Source organism: Mobula birostris, chromosome 25 (genome assembly GCF_030028105.1).
Source record: "Mobula birostris isolate sMobBir1 chromosome 25, sMobBir1.hap1, whole genome shotgun sequence".
NCBI lineage: Eukaryota > Metazoa > Chordata > Chondrichthyes > Myliobatiformes > Myliobatidae > Mobula > Mobula birostris.
In genome coordinates, this window is record NC_092394.1 from 891140 (window position 1) to 909566 (window position 18427).

The 18427-nt window shown below is 42.4% G+C and overlaps 1 protein-coding gene across 13 annotated transcripts in view; it reads left to right on the forward strand.

The window, feature by feature from the left end:
- ncor1 (nuclear receptor corepressor 1) overlaps nucleotides 1–18427 on the forward strand; it is a 297718-nt gene that overhangs the window by 199562 nt on the left and 79729 nt on the right. For 10 of the 13 annotated variants that reach the window (XM_072243400.1, XM_072243412.1, XM_072243409.1 and 7 more), the window contains exons 23-26: nucleotides 1782–1949; nucleotides 3730–3902; nucleotides 10117–10155; nucleotides 10859–10979. In XM_072243400.1, the coding sequence (XP_072099501.1) occupies nucleotides 1782–1949; nucleotides 3730–3902; nucleotides 10117–10155; nucleotides 10859–10979 (501 nt within the window). The remainder of the gene's footprint in view (nucleotides 1–1781; nucleotides 1950–3729; nucleotides 3903–10116; nucleotides 10156–10858; nucleotides 10980–18427) is intronic. The other 3 variants (XM_072243407.1, XM_072243414.1, XM_072243404.1) reach the window with 2 other exon arrangements.

An 18427-nucleotide genomic window follows, 5' to 3' on the forward strand; every position in this document is an offset into this window, starting at 1 on the left:
AACCCAATTTAAATTTTAAAAAAACACCCACTGCACAGAGAAAAAAAAACAAATCAAATCAAATTGTTAACAGTAAAGCAAGCATCAACATTGGAATGAAATTGAAACCATAAATCCAAAGCCGGGAGCAGCCGGAGTGGCCCATAGTCTCAGTCTTAGTCCATCACACAGAGGCAAATCACTGTCATGCTTGCAGTCACTAACCCTGCAGCAGATGGGGCATGGCACAGGCTCAGTCTCAGCGCCAAAGATAGCAGAGTGAAGCACCGCAGAGCAGAACCAGTTCAACCCTCAACTCCAGTCCCGACACCTTGCCTATTCAGTCCACCTGGCCCAGTATTTAAATTGTTCAGGCACATAGTCGCACCCCCCCCCCCCCCCCAAACTCAAGCCCAAGCTCCAGCCCTGCTGCGTCAATATTCTGTGGGCCACTTTTGGCCTGTACTCAACCTTTCCAAATCAGTGCGGCGTTTAGATGGATCAAATCTCACTCCCGGTTTAGGTGGACGTGCTCTGAGACAGCTCTGCTTCAGCTTTTCTCCAGTCTGCTTGCTCCAATAATGTCTCCAATACTGACTCTGACTCCATTTTCTCCTGGAACACGCCGTGACCTTACTCCAGCTCTGTCTTGTCCCTGCATGTCTTGATCCTCGAATCAGCCTTGCCTTCGCTCACTTCTTGTTTGCAATGATCGTTGACCAAAATTTTCCATATAAAAAGAGTTATTAATAGAGTATTTAATCAAAGTTCTTGCCTTGAAATCCACCAGTAAGCTGTCACCCATGTTCAGTACCGGCATCTTAAACTATGCAATGTCTTACCCTCTTAGGTTGCCCAACATTCTATAACCTGAAGGGCCTCTGCCATTCAAATCAATTCCAGGTTGATTAAAAAGTACCAAATACTCGGAAGTATTTCACAAGTCAGGCAGTATCTTAACAGGTTTGCAACATTTTCTATTTCATGTCAGATTATTAGTATCTGCATGATTTTGCTCTAGATTTATTTAATTCATGAATGCGGGCTTAGAAGTTTCTAACTTTAACAACAACAGTAAAAATTGACGTACATTGATTGCCATCACAAGAGGCTGCACCCTGCCTGGATCTTTCCTGTTTTCTGTTTGCACTTTTTAATCTTCTTTGTGTTAAGTGTAAAAGCTCATTCAGTGCCACAGTGGCAGATAAGTTAAGGAATTCACCAGTGCGTTTTTGACTCTGGAATCAACATCTGGGATTGTGCATATTCTGTTTGATAAGGATTGTGGGAATGTTTTCATACATTGTTAATATACCATGCTCTGTGCTGTTGAAAGTTATCCAAGAGCATGTGTAAATTGAGGCTAAGTACAGTTACATTACATTGTTCTTATTTATGCTTGTGCTGATGATGTAGTATAATTTTATAAATCATGCTCTTGTCCATGTACAGCCCTAATCTAGTTGGTTGGAGTGATTGGGCACAATTACAGAGCAAATGATAAAGCTAAGTTTCAATTAAATGCCAGTTTGACAGGTAGATAAGTAGCTTCCATTACACAGTGATTGTGTGTTTTGGAATTTGCTTTCCTGTCCCTTTGCAGTTTTTCCTTACTAGTGGCTGGCTGTGTTCAGAGCTGGAAAAAGTTACTAAGCCATTTCCAGTCTAGTCCCACATTCCCATTGTGGACCAGTTCACTCCTCGTACTACATGCTTATAAGTTGAAAAGTACATTTCTACATGGTCGATGGCTGTGTGTCAAGGGTTAATAATTGAGGTGCATCTCCATCTGTCTCCAATAGGTAAATCATTTGCTTTCATGCCATTTCACGAGAACCGGCGAGTGATGGAGCAAGAACCTCAGGCAGCAGGGGCAAGATCGGCATCACCTTATCGGTTGTCTCCAAGGGAATCCTGTAAACTTTCTCCACAACCAGAGCTGAACGCCTTGCGGTACAGTGTACCACCAGGTACTGAACCCAGAGTTATCCAACCTTTGAGATGCCTGTTGGTAATTGGCAGGTTACTTTACTCATTTTGTACATCGTGTGTACTAGCACTTCAGAATGTCAGTTTGTAGCATCCAGCACAGCCGCAGTAATTGGAATAGTCAATGAATTAATCAGGGTAGTATATCTAAATACTTCGAGAAATTTGCACAGTAGTGCAACTGCATCACAGCTCGAGCAACCCTACTTCCATTCCGGTCTGCTGGTGTTGTCTAGGAGTTTGCACATTCTCTTGTGACCTTTTAGATTTCTTGCAGATGCTCTGTTTTCCTCACACATCCCAAAGATAAGTTCATTGTATAGCAAATTGGCTGCCATAGGTGGCTAATGGAAGAATTAGAGGAGTTGATGGGTATGTGAGGTAATAGGGTTACTCTGAAACATACACCATTCCTAAGAAAATTATCTGGTTGTTATTTATGACATTTAGGTGAGCTTGCCTTGCAGAAGTTGATTGTGACGTTCTCCAAATTACAACAGTGACTGTTGTTTAAGATGGAAATAGTACTCAGAATCAAGATTAAAAGTATGAAGTGTAAATTGTCTCTTTGTGTCATCAGTGTTATCAAGTGACTATGGTCCCATACAATCACTAAAAAGAACTGTATTGAACAAATCACTGATTGGATGAGCCAAAATTTCCTCCAGTTCAGCAAAGAGAAAACAGAAATAATTGTTTTTGATGCCAAAAAAAATGATTAAAATTCAGTGCCCACTTAGAATCCCTGTCATTACAGACCACAATCCAAGCCAGAAACCTTGGTGTTGTGATGGACTCCGAATTAAATTTTAACTGCCACATTAAGACAATTACAAAGTCAGCCTACTGCCATCTTAAAAATAGTGAGAGTTAAAGGGCTTAGGTCTCAGCAAGATCTAGAAACACTCAACCATGCATTTATTTTTAGTAGGCTTGACTACTGTAATGGCATTTCCACAGGTCTCTGTAAAAATAAATAATCCCTCAGACAGCTGCAGTTCATTTAGAATGCTGCTGCTGCTGCTTGAGTCCTCACTAAGACCAAGAAAGTAGAACATATCACTCCAGTTGTCAGATCGCTACACTGGCTCCCTGCCCGTCAGAGGATTAACTTTAAGATATGACTACTGGTTTATAAAGCACTGAATGGTCTAGGCCCAAAATCCAGCTCTGATCTTCTGCTGCATTATAAACCTTCCCAAACTCTCAGGTCATCTGGAGTGGGTCTGCTTACCATCCCCAGAATCAAAACTAAACATAGTGAAGCAGCTTTTAGTTACTCTGCTCCACATATCTGGAATAACCTTCATGAGGATCTGAAGTCTGCCCCAACTTCAAGTTCTTTTAAATTGGGGCTTAAAACTTTTCTTTTTGCTATAGCTTTTAATTAGAATCTTCTGCACTGTAACTTCTATTTATCATATCTATTTTTTGTGTGATTTTATTCTCTTATATATTTTTGAAATTTGATGTTTGATTTTTATATCTTGTTCTATATAAAGCTCTTGGAGTTATCTTGTGTTTGAAAAGTGCTGTGCAAATAAACTTGCTTGCTTTGTATGTAGCGTAAACTCCCTAGTCATTTTGATTCTAAAGTATAGACTGCAGGCAAATGACTGATGGAAGCAGTTGGACTGAAAAGTCAGGAAACGAGAAACAACTGAAAGAAAATAGATCATTTTGACTCCAAAGCCGCAGTTAATGGAGACAATGGCATTCAGATGTGCATACCTTTGACCAACTTGTGGTTTCAATTTATAGTTCTTCAGCCTGCTCCACATCAAGTGATGCAAACATCTGAGGGAGGAAAAATAGTGATTACCAGACCAACAAGACCATCCAATATTCCCTCCCCTCCTCCACTCATCCCTTCAACAAAACCACCACTACCCTCTGAGAAGCCATCGTTCATAATGGGAGGCTCCATATCACAGGTAAGGTGGCATCTCACCACGTGACTTTTGCACAGAAAAAATCAAAGGAGGGAAATTATTTCTTAGTTATATTACATTTCTGATAAAGGCAGCTGTATTCAAATTTAGTTTGAATAAACACCTGAAGTGGACTGTCTTTATGGCATCACGTTATGGATACAATTTCTTCGAGTCTGGATTTTTAAGCACATGACTCTGCTTAATAAGATAAGAGCCCATGATATTACAGGAAAGATATTAGCATAGATACAAGTCATAGAGACACAGAAAAGTATAGCACAGAAACAGATCTTTTGGCCCATCTAGTCTGTGCAGAACCATCTAAGCTGCTTATTGCCATTGATATGCATGTTAACCATAGCCCTCCATACCCCTACCATCCATGTGTCGATCCAAACTTCTCTGAAGCGTTGAAATCGAGCTTGTATGGACCACTTGCACTGGCAGCTTGTTCTATTCTCACAAGTCTCTGAGTGAAGAAGTTTTCCCCTCATGTTCACTTAAACTTCTCACCTTTCACCCTTAACCCATGACCTCTGGTTGTAGTCACACCCAACCTCAGTGGAAAAAGCCTGCTTGCATTTATCCTATCTATACCCCTCATAGTTTTGTATCCCTCTATCAAATCTGCTCTCAGTCTTCTGTGTCGTAAAGAATACAGTCCTAGCCTATTCAGTCTTTCCATATAACTCAGGTCTTCCAGACCCGGCAACACCCTGGTGCATTTTCTCTGTATTCTTTCAACCTCCTTTACATCTTTTTGTAGGTAGGTGACCAAAACTGCACAAAATACTCCAATGTAGGCCTCTCCAATGTCTTATACAACTTTAAAATAACATTCCAATTCCTGTACTCAATACTTTGTTTAATGTAAGTCAAGAGCTTTCTTTACAACTCCATCTACTTGTGTCGCCACTTTCAGTGAATTATGGTCCTGTATTCCCAGATCCCTTTGTTCTACCACATACCTCAGTGTCCTACCGTTCACTGTGTAAGACCTGGTTGGTCCTAATGAAGTGGAAAAGCTCGAGCTTGACTGCATTAAATTCCATCTGCCATTTTTTCAACCCATTTTTCCAGCTGGTTCAGGTCCCACTGCAAGCCATGATAGTCTTTCTCACTGTCCAACACAGCCCCCAATCTTGGTGTCATTCACAAATTAACCACATTATCATCCAGGTCATTGATGTAGATGACAAACAGCGAAGAACCTAGCACCGATCCCTGCGGCACTCCACTAGTCACAGGCCTCCAGTCTTCTCCCACAAAGGCAATGTCTAATCCAATTTGTTACCTCATCCTGAATGCCCAGCTTCCCATGCAGGACTTTGTTAAATGCCTTACTAATATTCATTTAGGCAACATCCACTACCTTGCCTTCACCCACTTCCTTGAAAAACCCTATAAGATTGTTTAGATATAATCTACCACAAAAGAAGCCATGCTGACTATCCTTAATCAGTCCATGTCTATTCAAATACTTCTATATCCGGTCCCCTAGAACAGGGGTCCCCAACCTTTTTTGCACCGCGGACCGGTTTAATATTGACAATATTCTTGCGGGCGGGGGGGGGGGGTGTTCAGGTGTGTTCAGGTTCAACAGTGCGTGACGGAATGAGGAAAGGTGCAGCTGACTCATATCGTTTCCTTGCAACCCGGTAGCACATCTTTGTGGCCCGGTGGTTGGGGACCACTGTTATAGAATACCTTCCAATAACTTTCCCACAACTGGTGTCAGACTCACCGGCCTATAATTTCCTGGTTTATGTCCAGAGCCTTTTTTAAACAGTGGAACAACACTGGCTATCCTGCATTCCTCTGGTACCTCCCCAGTCGCTAAAGATGATTTAAATATCTCAACTAGTGCTCTGGCAATTTCTGGACTTGTCTGCCGCAGGGTCCAAGGGAACACCTTATCAGGCCCTGGGGATTTATCCACCCTGATTTGCCTCAGGATCGCAAACACCACCTCTGTAGTCTGTACATGGTCCATGAAGTTGATTCTGCTTTGCCTCATTTCTACAGACTTTGTATCAATCTCCTGAGTAAATAAAGGTGCAAAGAATTCATTTACAATCTCCCCTATCTGTTTTGGCTCCACACATAGATTACCAGAATTCTAGTCGTCCAGAGGACCAATTTTGTCCCTTCCAATCCTTTTGCTTTTAACATATCTGTAGAATCCCTTAAGATTTCCCCTTCACCTTGTCTGCTAGAGCAACTTCATGCCTTCTTTTAGCCTTCCTGATTTCTTCACTGATTTCAAGTGTTCTCTTGCATTTCTTGTATTCGATGAGCACCTCATTTGTTCCTGCTTGCCTATACCTCGTATATACTTCCTTTTTTCCTCTTAACCAGGGCCTCAATATCTCTTGAAAACCATGGTACCTTACACTTGATACTTTACTTTTTATTCTGATGGGCATATACAAGCTTTGTACTCTCTAAATATCATTTTTGAAGGCCTCCCACTTACCAAGTATACTTTTGCCAGAAAACAGCCTGGCCCAATACACATTGGCCAGATCATTTCTGATACCATCAAAATTGGCTTTTTTCCAATTTAGAACCACTACCCACGAACCAGATCTATCTTTTTGCACATTTACTTTGAAACCGATGGCATTATGGTCACTGGATGCAAAGTGTACCTTGATACAAACTTCGTCACCTGTGCTGTCTCATTCCTTAATAGCAGATCCAGTATTGCGCACACACTCATTGGGACTTCTACGTTCTGATGAAAGAAGCATTCCTAAACACATTTGATAAACTCTATCCCTTCTAGTCCTTTTACTGTATAGGATTCCCAGTCAATATGTGGAAAGTTAAAATCACCAACTATAACAACCTTGTTTCTTGTATCAGTCTGTGATCTCCTTACAAATTTGTTCTTCTTAGGTCTGTTTGGTGGTCTGTAATATAGCCCCATTAGCATGGTCATACCTTTCTTATTTCTCAGTTCCACCCATAATGCCTTACTAGTTGAGTACTCCAGTATGTCCTGACAGAGTACTGTCGTGACATTTTCCCTGACTAGTAATACTACCCCTCCTCCTGTAATCCATCCTGCTCTTTCATGTCGTAAACAATGGAACTCAAGAATATTGAGATGTCATTTCTGCCGCTACTGCAACCAAGTCTCACTAATGGCTACAACATCAGAATTCCAGGTGTTGATCCATGGCTTGAGCTCATCTGCCTTTGGTTTGATACTTCTTGCATTGAAATATGTATAGCTCATGACATTAGTCGCACCATGCTCAACAGGTTCCTGCTTCCCTGATGAGAGCCCAATGATCGAAGACTCTTATGCCCTCCTTCCTACACCAACACTGTAGCTACATGTTAAAATGTGCAATTTTCCTAGTTCTGGCCTTACTAGCAATCCTGAGATCACAACCCTGGAAATCCTACCTCTTAGCACAAAAATTCCTGAACTTCCTATGTACAACTTCGTCACTTGACCTACCCATGTCGTTAGTACCTACATGGATCACGACCTCTGGCTGTCCACCCTCCTACTTAAGAATTTTGAAGACTTGATCCGAGATGTCCCGGTCTTGGTACCCTGGAAGCAACCAGAAATCTTGCTCTCGCCAGAGAACCTTCTGTCCATTCCGTGAACTAACAAATCCCTTATCATAAACAAGAGAAAATCTGCAGATGCTGGAAATGCAAACAATGCACAGAAAACGGAGAAGAGTCGAGTTGACTCAGAAGCCAGTGTTGGAGTCAGAGTTAGAAGGTGGGGGGAGGGAAGTAAGAAACACAAAGTGATTGTTGAAACTGGAGGGGGTGAAGTAAAGAGCTGGGAAGTTGATTGATGAAAGAGATACAGGGCTGCAGAAGGCGGAATCTGATAGGAGAGCACAGAGGCCATGGAAGAAAGAGGGAGGTGATAGGCAGGTAAGGAGATAAGATGAGAAAGGAAAAAGGGAATGGGGAATAGTGAAGGGGGAGAGGCGGAAGTTAGAGAAATCGATGTTCATGCCATCAGGTTGGAGGCTTCCCAGGTGGAATATAAGATGTTGGTTCCTCCCACCTGAGTGGCCTCATCGTGACAGTAGAAGAGGTCATGGACTGGCATGTGGGAATGGATAGTGGAATTAAAATGTTTTTTCCAATAGGCAGAGTGTAGGGCTCAGCAAAACAGTCTCCCAATCTATACTGGGTCTCACCGATACACAGGAGGCCACATTGGAAGCACCAGATACAGTAGGCTACCCCACTAGCCTCTGTGCCCAGCTCATAATTCTCTGTAACTTTTGCCATCTCCAACAGGGTCCCACCACCAAGCACATCTTCCTCCTCCACCAACCCCGCCCCCTCCAAACTTTCTCTTTTCTGCAGGGATAGCTTCCTATGCATCTCCCTTGTCCATTTGTCCCTCCCCACTGATCTCCCTACTGGCAGTTAGTCTTGCAAGCAGAACATGTACTACATTTGCCCCTACACTACTTCCCTACTACCATTCAGGAGCCCCAAACAGTGCTTTCAGGTGAGGCGATACTTCACCCGTGAATCTTTTGGGGTCATCTACTGTATCCGGTGCTCCTGGTGGGGCCCGATGTAGATTGGGAGACGCTTCGGCAAGCACCTACACTCCATTCACCAGAAAAAGCAGGATCTCCCAGGGGCCGCCCATTTTAATTTTATTTCCCTTTCCCATTGTCAGTCCATGGCCTCTACTACTGTCGCGATGAGGCCCCACCCAGGTTGGAGGTGCAACACATTGTACTCCATCTGGGTACCCTCCAACCTGATGGCATGAACGTCAATTTCTCGAACTTGTGGTAATGCCTACCATTTCCCATTCCTCCTTCCCTCTCTCACTTTATCTCGTTACCGGCCCATCACCTCCCTCTGGTGCTCTTCCCCCTTTTGTCCTCTTCCATCAGATTCCCCTTTCTCCAGCCCTGTATCTCTTTCACCAATCAGCTTCCCAGCTCTTTACTTCATCTTTTCCCCCTCCCGGTTTCATCTACCACCTTGCGCTCACTCTCACCCCCTACCTTTTAACTCAACTCCTCATTTTTTTTTTTTTCTTCAGTTCTGCCGAAGGGTTTCAGCCTGAAATATCGACCGTACTCTTTCCCACAAATGCTGCCTGGCCTGCTGAGCTCCCCCAGCATTTTGTGTGTGTTGCTTGCATTTCCAGCATCTGCAGATTTTCTGTGTTTGAGTTGTAGCTGAGATGCTTCAGAATGTGGCATGCTGTCCTCTGCTGGCAGTTGGGTCAGCACAAGATTAATTTCTCTCTTGTTACTTCCATACAAGAGTTGTTTGATTTGTTTAACAATATTGGACTAAGAGCCTGAGTCTGTCATTGACCAGGCTAGTGTGGCATCAGGAATCTCCCAACGGAGGAACGATGCAAGTGATAATACTGTCCACTCTCAGCTGAAGCTACAGTGGGTGTTGGAAATCTGAAATGAAAATGTGTTGGAGGTACTTGGGTCAGGCAGCAGAGAGAGAAGACTGGCATTTCAGATAGATAACCTTTCATCAGAACTGGGAAAAGTAGGAGGTGGCTGGGTATTAAAGAACAGAGCAGGGGGAGGAGATTATATGAAATTGCTGAGTTGATTGTGTAGAGCCGATTGTTGTACCATGTCAAATGACAAGAAGACGTACTGTTTCCACACTGAAACCATGTATAAAGCAGAGGTCAGAGAGAGACAGGGTAGAAGAGAAATTTAAAGTGAAGGACATCTGGGAGCAGGGAGCATAGAATACTGTTTGCAGAAAGAGCTGAGAGTTTCACATAATGACTAAATTCTACATTCAACTTTCCCAGTATGGCAGAGACCTTTTGCTTGTTTGGAAGGGTCACAGACCTGAAATGTGACTGTTCCTCTTTCCTGACTGGCTATGGTTTTCCAGTGGTTTGCATTTTTGAGTCACTTTGGTTGTGCTGAAAAATGATAACAAGAGGAACTCTGTAGTGGTGCTGGAAAGAGGATAGTTCAATGCAGAAATGGGGAATGGAATGGATACAGGGGGCCACTCAGGCAACTACCATTACTGAGGGGTGCCTTGAATTCCACTTTTTGTTTTGAGCCTTTTGCAACATGGTGTACTGTAACAACTCAACATTGTATATATTCAGCTGTCAAGCATTTAGTATCATAATGAAAATATTGTAATTAAATGGCATCTGTAATTGGGTAATGAGTGTAGCCATGTGTGAATGTCTTTAAACTTGTTACAGCAGTACGTGGACACAGCTACCTGCCACAGTTGGTTACAGGTAAGGACACTTCAACTATTTTAATTTCTGTAAATGCTAGTGTTTGATTCATGTGACAGTAAGGTATCTGGGATGTGGCAGTACAGCCCCTGCAGAAATTCTCTATGGAATGTGTTACTGCTGAATTGAAGAGTAATTAATATTTGTACAGGAAGACTGGTCAGTTCTGCTGCAGTACTGATTACTGGAGCTGACTTACCGGATACACATTAATAGCCAATGCTATAATTGGGTGTGCATCAGTCAAGTTCTGGTTGGGAAGTGCTCTTCTAAAGGTGAAACCAAAGTCAAGATTTTGAAGTATGTGGAAATGAGCAACCTGAGATGAACCACATGCATGCCATTATCATCCTTTTTGCAGTCATACCCCAGAAAGGGAATATGAGGGCTTTATTCTTGCTGTTTCACCTTTCCAGTCTATTACATAGCTAAACTATCCCTTGTCTAATCGAGTTGCTGGAAACTAAAATAAACCTAGGTACTGTACCCACAGTATTATTCAGATTTTGAAACACACATCCAATTATTCTCCTTAACATTTGAGCTGTGTTGAATTTGAATAGGTAATTTTGAAATATGTAATTGCCAACTAATATGACCTCATGAAACAATGCATTGTAACTATAATTTGATGCTAAAATTTAATTCTAATTACAATTTAGAAATGAAGCAAACAATTTTTCTTTTTCCTTTTCCTTTTCAGGTAACTCCTGGCGTGTATCTACCCCCTCACAGCCAAGTATCTTATAGCCAAGAAGCTGTGAAAAATGCAGTGGGTTCTATTTCCTTGGGGCTGCCAAGGCAACAGGAGCCTGTGAAACCTGGTGAGCACCACCTGCATTTCTATTTCAAACAACGTTGATAGCCGTATGTCAAAGATCAAGGTCAAGAGCTGCTTATCAAAAGATGTATGGGATTCCTGTGAAATAGTAACCATTTTTAAATGCTGTTCACCCACCAATTAATAAACATATGGAACTTGCTCCCAGAAGGAAGAGTGAGGTAAATGGTATTTAAGGCAAAGGTGGGTGAAACAGGATAAGCCCTGTACTTTCTCCTCCATTCAGTGAGACCAAGGCTGATCTTTTACATCAGCACCACTTTCCTGCTCTAACCTCATTCTGTTTGTTTGGTTATTATCTAAAAAGTCACTAATATTTGTCTAGCAATTACTCAATGAGTGAATCTCTGTAGCCTTCTTCAGAGAATTCCAGATTCACTCTGAAATGTCATCACATCACTGTCCTGAATGGTTGGCTCTAGGTCTAGATGCCCCAAGCAGAGGAGGCATTAGTTTTGCTAGAGGAACTCAGCAGGCCAGGTAGCATCTATGGAAAAATGTAAAGTCAATGTTTTAGCCCAAAATGTTGATTTTACTTTTATTCCCATAGTTGTTGCCTAGCCTGCTGAGTTCCTCCAGCATTTTGTGTGTGCTGCTCAGACTTCAAGCATTTGCAGATTTTCTCTTGTTCGGTTCTGTGAGGTGGAATGTAGAGCATTGTAAGGGCCCTTTGGCCCACAGTGTTGTGCCAACCAATATAAACCTTTCTCTTATACATAGCCCATAATGTTCCTTTTTTCTTATATCTGCATGCCTATCTAAGAGTCTTTTAAATGTTTTTATTGTATCAGCCTCTGCTACCACATGCTGGGGGTTTTCAATAAAACTACTTCTGATATCTCCCTTAAACTCTCCTCCACTAGCATTAAACAAATGTCTCCTGATACTGGCAATTGCTTCCCTGAGAAAAAAGAATGCTGCCTGCCCACTCCATCTAGGCTTGTCATAATCTTACACACTTCTAGCAAGTCACCTCTCATCTTTCTTGCTTTGCTTCAGAAAGAAAAACCCTAGTTCGTGCATCCTATCCTCATAAGACATGTTCTCTAATCTAGCGAGATTCCTGGTAAATTTCTGCACCCACTCTAAAGCTTCCACATACCTTAATGAGGACAACCAGAACTGAACACCATACCACCAAGTGTAATCGAACCGGAGTTTTAGAGAGCTGCAACATTATGTCACGGCACTTGAACTTAATGAAGGCCAACATACTATATACTTCTTAACTGTCCAATTAACCTGCATGACAACTCTAAGGGATCTGTTAATGGTACACATCAAAACCTCCACTCCTGCTACACTGGACATTCACCAATGTGCTTACTGACAGATGTCACAGTATTTGTTAGCCCCTGGCATTGACATCTAGAAAGCATGGAGACTCATGTCAGAATGCTGTTTCTAGATTTTAATTCAGCATAGACAATGGGGTGAGCCGTTGGGGCACCCTTTGAGAGAAGTGTAGTGCAGTTTGATGTGACCAGAATGAACATTAAATTTTCCTGAATGCTATTGGTATCCCTTTGCTTTGGAAACTGAAGTAAAAAACCTCAGTTTAATAAAGAAGAACGACACGTAGCAAAGCAAATATAGCTCCTCCTCATTTAACGAAGGACACTTTTGATGGCATCATTTCTGGTTTATCTGCCACCCTCGTGCTTCTCGTCATTCTGGAGACATGCAGTCCTTTCATCCCCCGTCTCTTCACCTCTTCTGCTGTTTATTCTTTGTCTCTGATTCTGGGGACGTGAATTTCTCAGCTCCTTTGTCTCTTCCTCTCTCCTCCTCCTGTGCCTGTTTTTGTCATTCTGGAGACGTGCAGCCCTTTCATCCCCCATCTCCTTAGCTCTTCTACTGTTTGTTGTTTGTCTCTGATCCTGGAGACATGCATGCCTCTCCTTCTCTATCTCTTCTTCTCATCTTTTGTCCTGACTCTTTGATCCTGGAGTCGTGCGGCCCTGGCCTCATCCGATTCTTGTTCTGTCCTTCTCCTTGCTGCTTCCTGATGACATTTGGCGTCATCTCTTGAGCATAATGTCCCCCTTCCCTTTCCACGCGGCATAATTAGGCTGACCGTTTTTTTTTACCCTAATGCTGGATAGAAGATACAAAGCAGTAACATCAAAGGATGCTGATTATTCTTGATGTGGTTGGCGCTGTTCTAAATGGACGTGATATAGTGACCGCTGTCCTTTGACTGCAGCAAAGGGTTTTATGGGTGTCTCAAAGTACATCATTACAATAAGATTTAATTATCTCTTGTTGATGGGTGGCAGTTAGATCTGTTCCAATCCTGCACATGCTGATGGTGATTAGCAGAATGTGACCCCTAGAAATAGAGCTGCCCTGCCCTTTTGCTCCGGTAGGTGTCGCTGCTGAGGCTGGCCGTGCACATGCGTCGGGCTGTCGCATCCCGATTTCCATGACGGCCAATCTGGTCTCGGGTGAAAGCCAGCCTGTTGATTTTTGGTGAATGAGCAATTTTATACGAATACTGAACTTTGCCTGCATTCTGTAAGTTAGCGTATTTTAATTCAATTTAGCCAAAACAGTGCCACTGTAATGCACCGTTTGCGCTAACTGGAGGTCACAAACAGAGCATGAGAGTTTTGGTAGTATATAGATTTACCATTATAGTCCCATAGACCTTGGTGAACAAGCTACTCCTCTGTCTAATTACACCACTGTACAACTGCGTGTTGGACTAACCAATAGACCTCAGATAGTCAAAGATGTATAATGTCTCCTCTTCTCCAGCATCCTCAAGACAGGTGCCCTCCAGGGCTGAGTGGTAAGCCCACTGCTGTACATCTAACCTTGCATCACTTTATGCACATAAAATCAATCTCTGTATATAAACTATCTTCTATATTTATATATTTTTTAAATTATTGTTTTCTTTATCGTTTTGTGTTTCTTCTGCATCGGATCTGAAGTAACAATTATTGTGTTCTCCTTTACACTTGTATACTGGAAATTACATTAAACAATCTTGAATTTTGAATCTCTGGATGTGGATCTGTCTTGGATGGTGAGGATGCTTATTGATGGATGCCACTTTCATGAGGCACAACCTTTAATAGAGTCATAGAGAAGTACAGCATAGAGTCAGCCCCATCTAGTCCATACGAAACTATTTAAACTGCTACTCCCGTCGATCTCGACCTACATCGGGACCATAGCTCTCCATCCATCGACCTGCACCAGGACCATAACTCTCCCTACCCCTACCATCCATGTACCTATCCAAGCATCTCTTAAATGTTGAAATCGAGCTCATGTGCACCACTTATGCTGGCAGCTCATTCCACACTCTCTCGATCCTCTGAGTGAAGAAATTTTCCCTCAAGTTCCCCTTAAACTTTTCACCTTTCACCAATAACCCATGACCTATATTGTAGTCCCACCCATCCTCAGTGGAAAAAGTCTGCTTACATTTACCCTATCTATACCCCTCATAATCTTGTATACCTCTATCAAATCACCTCTCAAACTTCTACATTCCAAGAAATAAAGTCCTAACCTATTCAATCTTTCCTTATATAACTTGGGTCCTCCATACTCGGCAACATCCTTGTAAATTTTCTCTGTACTTTTTCAACCTTATTTACATCTTTCTAGTAGGTAGGTCACCAAAACTGTACACAATATTCCAAATTAGGCCTCACCAACGTCTTATACAACTTCTTTACGACCCTATCTACCCATGACACCACTTTCAATGAATTATAGACCTGTTTTCCAGATCCCTTTGTTCTATCACACACCTCAGTGCCTTACTGTTCATGGTTGTTCCTAGCAACGTGCACAAGCTCACATTTGTCTGCATTAAATTCTATCTGCTGTTTTTAGCCCATTTTCCCAACTGATGCAGATCCCTCTGCAGACATGATAGCCTTCCTTACTGTCCACTACATCCCCAATCTTGGTGTCATCCACAAATTTGCTCATCCAGTTAATCACATTATCATACATATCGTTGATATAGATGACAAACAACAAAGGACCCAACACCAACCATGCAGCACTCCACTAGTCACAAGCTTCCAGTCAGAGAGGCAATCCTCTGCTAGCACTCTGTCTTCTCCCACAAAGCCAACATCTAATCCAACTTACTTCCTCATCTTGAATGCAACTAAAGCTTCTTGACCAGCCTCCCCAGGGTACCTTATCAAAAGCTTACTAAAGTCCATGTAGACAATATCCATTGCCTTGCCTTGATCCACTTCTCTAGTAACATCCTTGAAAAATTCTGTAAGATTGTTTAGATGAGACCTACCATGCTTGAGCTGTGCTGACTATCCTAAATCAGTCCATGTCTATCCAAATATTTATAGATCTGGTCCCCTAGATTACCTTTCAATAACTTTCCCACAACTGGTGACAGACTCAACTGGCCTATAATTTCCTGGTTATTGTTTAGAGCCTTTTTTAAGCAGCGAAACAACATTGGCTATCCTCCAATCCTGTAGTGCCTGTCCTGTTACTAATAATGTTTTAAATTTCTCTGCTAGGGCCCTGGCAGTTTCTACACTTGCCTCCTGGGGGGACACCTTGTCAGGCCTTAGGGATTTATCTACCCTGATTTGCCTCAGGATAGCAAACACATAGTCATAGTCATACTTTATTGATCCCGGGGGAAATTGGTTTTCGTTACAGTTGCACCATAAATAATAAATAGTAATAGAAATAGTAATATTACTATTAGTAAGTAGTAAATAGTAATAGTCAGAAATAATAAATAGTAATAGAATAGTAATAGAAAATAGTAATAAATAGTTAAATAGTAATGTGTAAATTATGCCAGTAAATTATGAAATAAGTCCAGGACCAGCCTATCGGCTCAGGGTGTCTGACCCTCCAAGGGAGGAGTTGTAAAGTTTGATGGCCACAGGCAGGAATGACTTCCTATGACGCTCTGTGCTGCATCTCGGAGGAATGAGTCTCTGGCTGAATGTACTCCTGTGCCCACCCAGTACATTATGTGGTGGATGGGAGACATTGACCAAGATGGCATGCAACTTAGACAGCATCCTCTTTTCAGACACCACCGTGAGAGAGTCCAGTTCGATCCCCACAACGAGTTTGTTGATTCTGTTGGTGTCTGCTACCCTCAGCCTGCTGCCCCAGCACACAACAGCAAACATGATAACACTGGCCACCACAGACTCGTAGAACATTCTCAGCATCGTCCAGCAGATGTTAAAGGACGTCAGTCTCCTCAGGAAATAGAGACGGTTCTGACCCTTCTTGTAGACAGCCTTAGTGTTCTTAGACCAGTCCAGTTTATTGTCAATTCGTAACCCCAGGTATTTGTAAACACCACCTCCTCTGTAATCTGTACAGGGCCCATGAAGTTGATCCTGCTTTGCCTCACTTCTACAGACTCTATCCATCTCCTGAGCAAACAGATTCATTTAAGATCTTCTCTATCTGTTTTGGCTCCGCTCATGGATTACCATTCTGGTCTTCCAGAGGATCGCTTTTGTCTCTTGCAATCCTTTTGATCTTAACATATCTATAGAATCCCTTAGGATTCTCCTTCACCTTTTCTGCTAGTGCAACTTCATGTTGCCTTTTCTCTTAACCAGGGTCTCAATTTCTTTTGAAAACCAAGTTTCCCTACACTTATTATCTTTACCTTTCTATTCTGACAGGCACATACAAGCTTTAGACCATAAGACCATAAGATTTAGGAACAGAAGTAGGTCATTCGGCCCATCGAGTCTGCTCCACCATTCAATCATGGGCTGATCCACTTCATCCAGCCATCCCCACTCTCCTGCTTTCACCCCCATACCCTTTGATGCCCTGGCTAAACAAGAACCTATCTGTCTCTGCCTTAAATACACCCAATGACTTGACCTCCACAGCTGCTCGTGGCAACAAATTCCACAGATTTACCACCCTCTGACTAATTTCTCCGCACCTCAGTTTTAAAAGGACATCCTTCAATCCTGAAGTCGTGCCCTCTTGTCCTAGAATCCCCTAGCATGGGAAATAATTTTGCCATATCTAATCTGTTCAGGCCTTTTAACATTTGGAATGTTTTCTATGAGATCCCCCCTCATTCTCCTGAACTTCAGGGAATACAGCCCAAGAGCTGCCAGACATTCCTCATACAGTAACCCTGTCATTCCTGGAATCATTCTTGTGAATCTTCTGTGAACCCTCTCCAATGTCAGTATATCCTTTCTAAAATAAGGAGCCCAAAACTGCACACAATACTCGTAAGCGTCGTCTCATGAGTGCCTTATACAACCTCTACATCATATCCTGGCTCTTATATTCTGTACCTCTAGAAATGAATGCCAGCATTGCATTCGCCTTCTTCACAACTGAATCAACCTGCAGGTTAACCTTTAGGGTAGCTTGCACAAGGACTCCCAAGTCTCCTTGCATCTCTGCGTTTTGAATTCTCTCCCCATCTAAATAATAGTCTGTCCGTTTATTTCTTCCACCAAAGTGCATGACCATACACTTTCCAACATTGTGATCTAAAGGGCAGGACCTCCAGGGTTGTGATCTTAGGATTGCTACCTGTGTCACATGCTAGTGAGGCCAGAACTAGGATGATTATACAGTTTGGAGTTGGTGTAGGACGGAAGGCACAAGCTTTTGGATCATTGGGCTCTCTTCCAGGGAAGGTGGGACCTGTATAGAAGGGACGGTTTGCACTTGAACCAGAGGAGAACTAATATCCTAGTAGGAAGGTTCGTTAAAACTGCACGGTAGGGTTTAAATTGAGTTGCAAGTGGAGGGAACCAGGGGGCCAGCTTTGTACTCTTCAAATTTCATTTTTGAAGACTTCCCACTTTCTAAGTACATCTTTGCCAAAAAAACAGCCTATTTCAATCCACACTTGCCAGATTATCTTTGATACCATCAAAATTGGCCTTTCTTCAATTTAGAATATTAAACTGCGGACCAGATCTATCTTTTTGCTTTACATCCAGTGACCACAATGCCATTAGTTTCAAAGTGTTCTCCTACACAAACTTCTGTCACCTGCCCTGCCTCATTCCCTAATAACAGATCCAGCATCACACGCTCTCTCGGGTCATCTGATGAAGGAAACCTTCCTGAGCACATTTGACAAACTCTATCCCATCTAGTCCTTTTACAGTATGGGATTCCCAGTTAATAAATGGAAAGTTAAAATCACCTACTATAACAACCTTATGTTTCTTGCATCAGCCTGCGATCTCTTCAAATTTGTTCCTGTAAATCCCTCGGACTGTTGGGTGTTCTGTAATGTAGCCCCATTAACATGGTCATATCTTACTAATTTCTCAGTTCCACCCACAATGCCTCACTGGTCGTGTTCTCCAGTCTATCCTGACAGAGCACTGCTGTGACATTTTCCCAGACTAGTAATGCCACCCCTCCTCATTTAATTCCTCCCTCTCTGTTATGTCTAAAGCAACA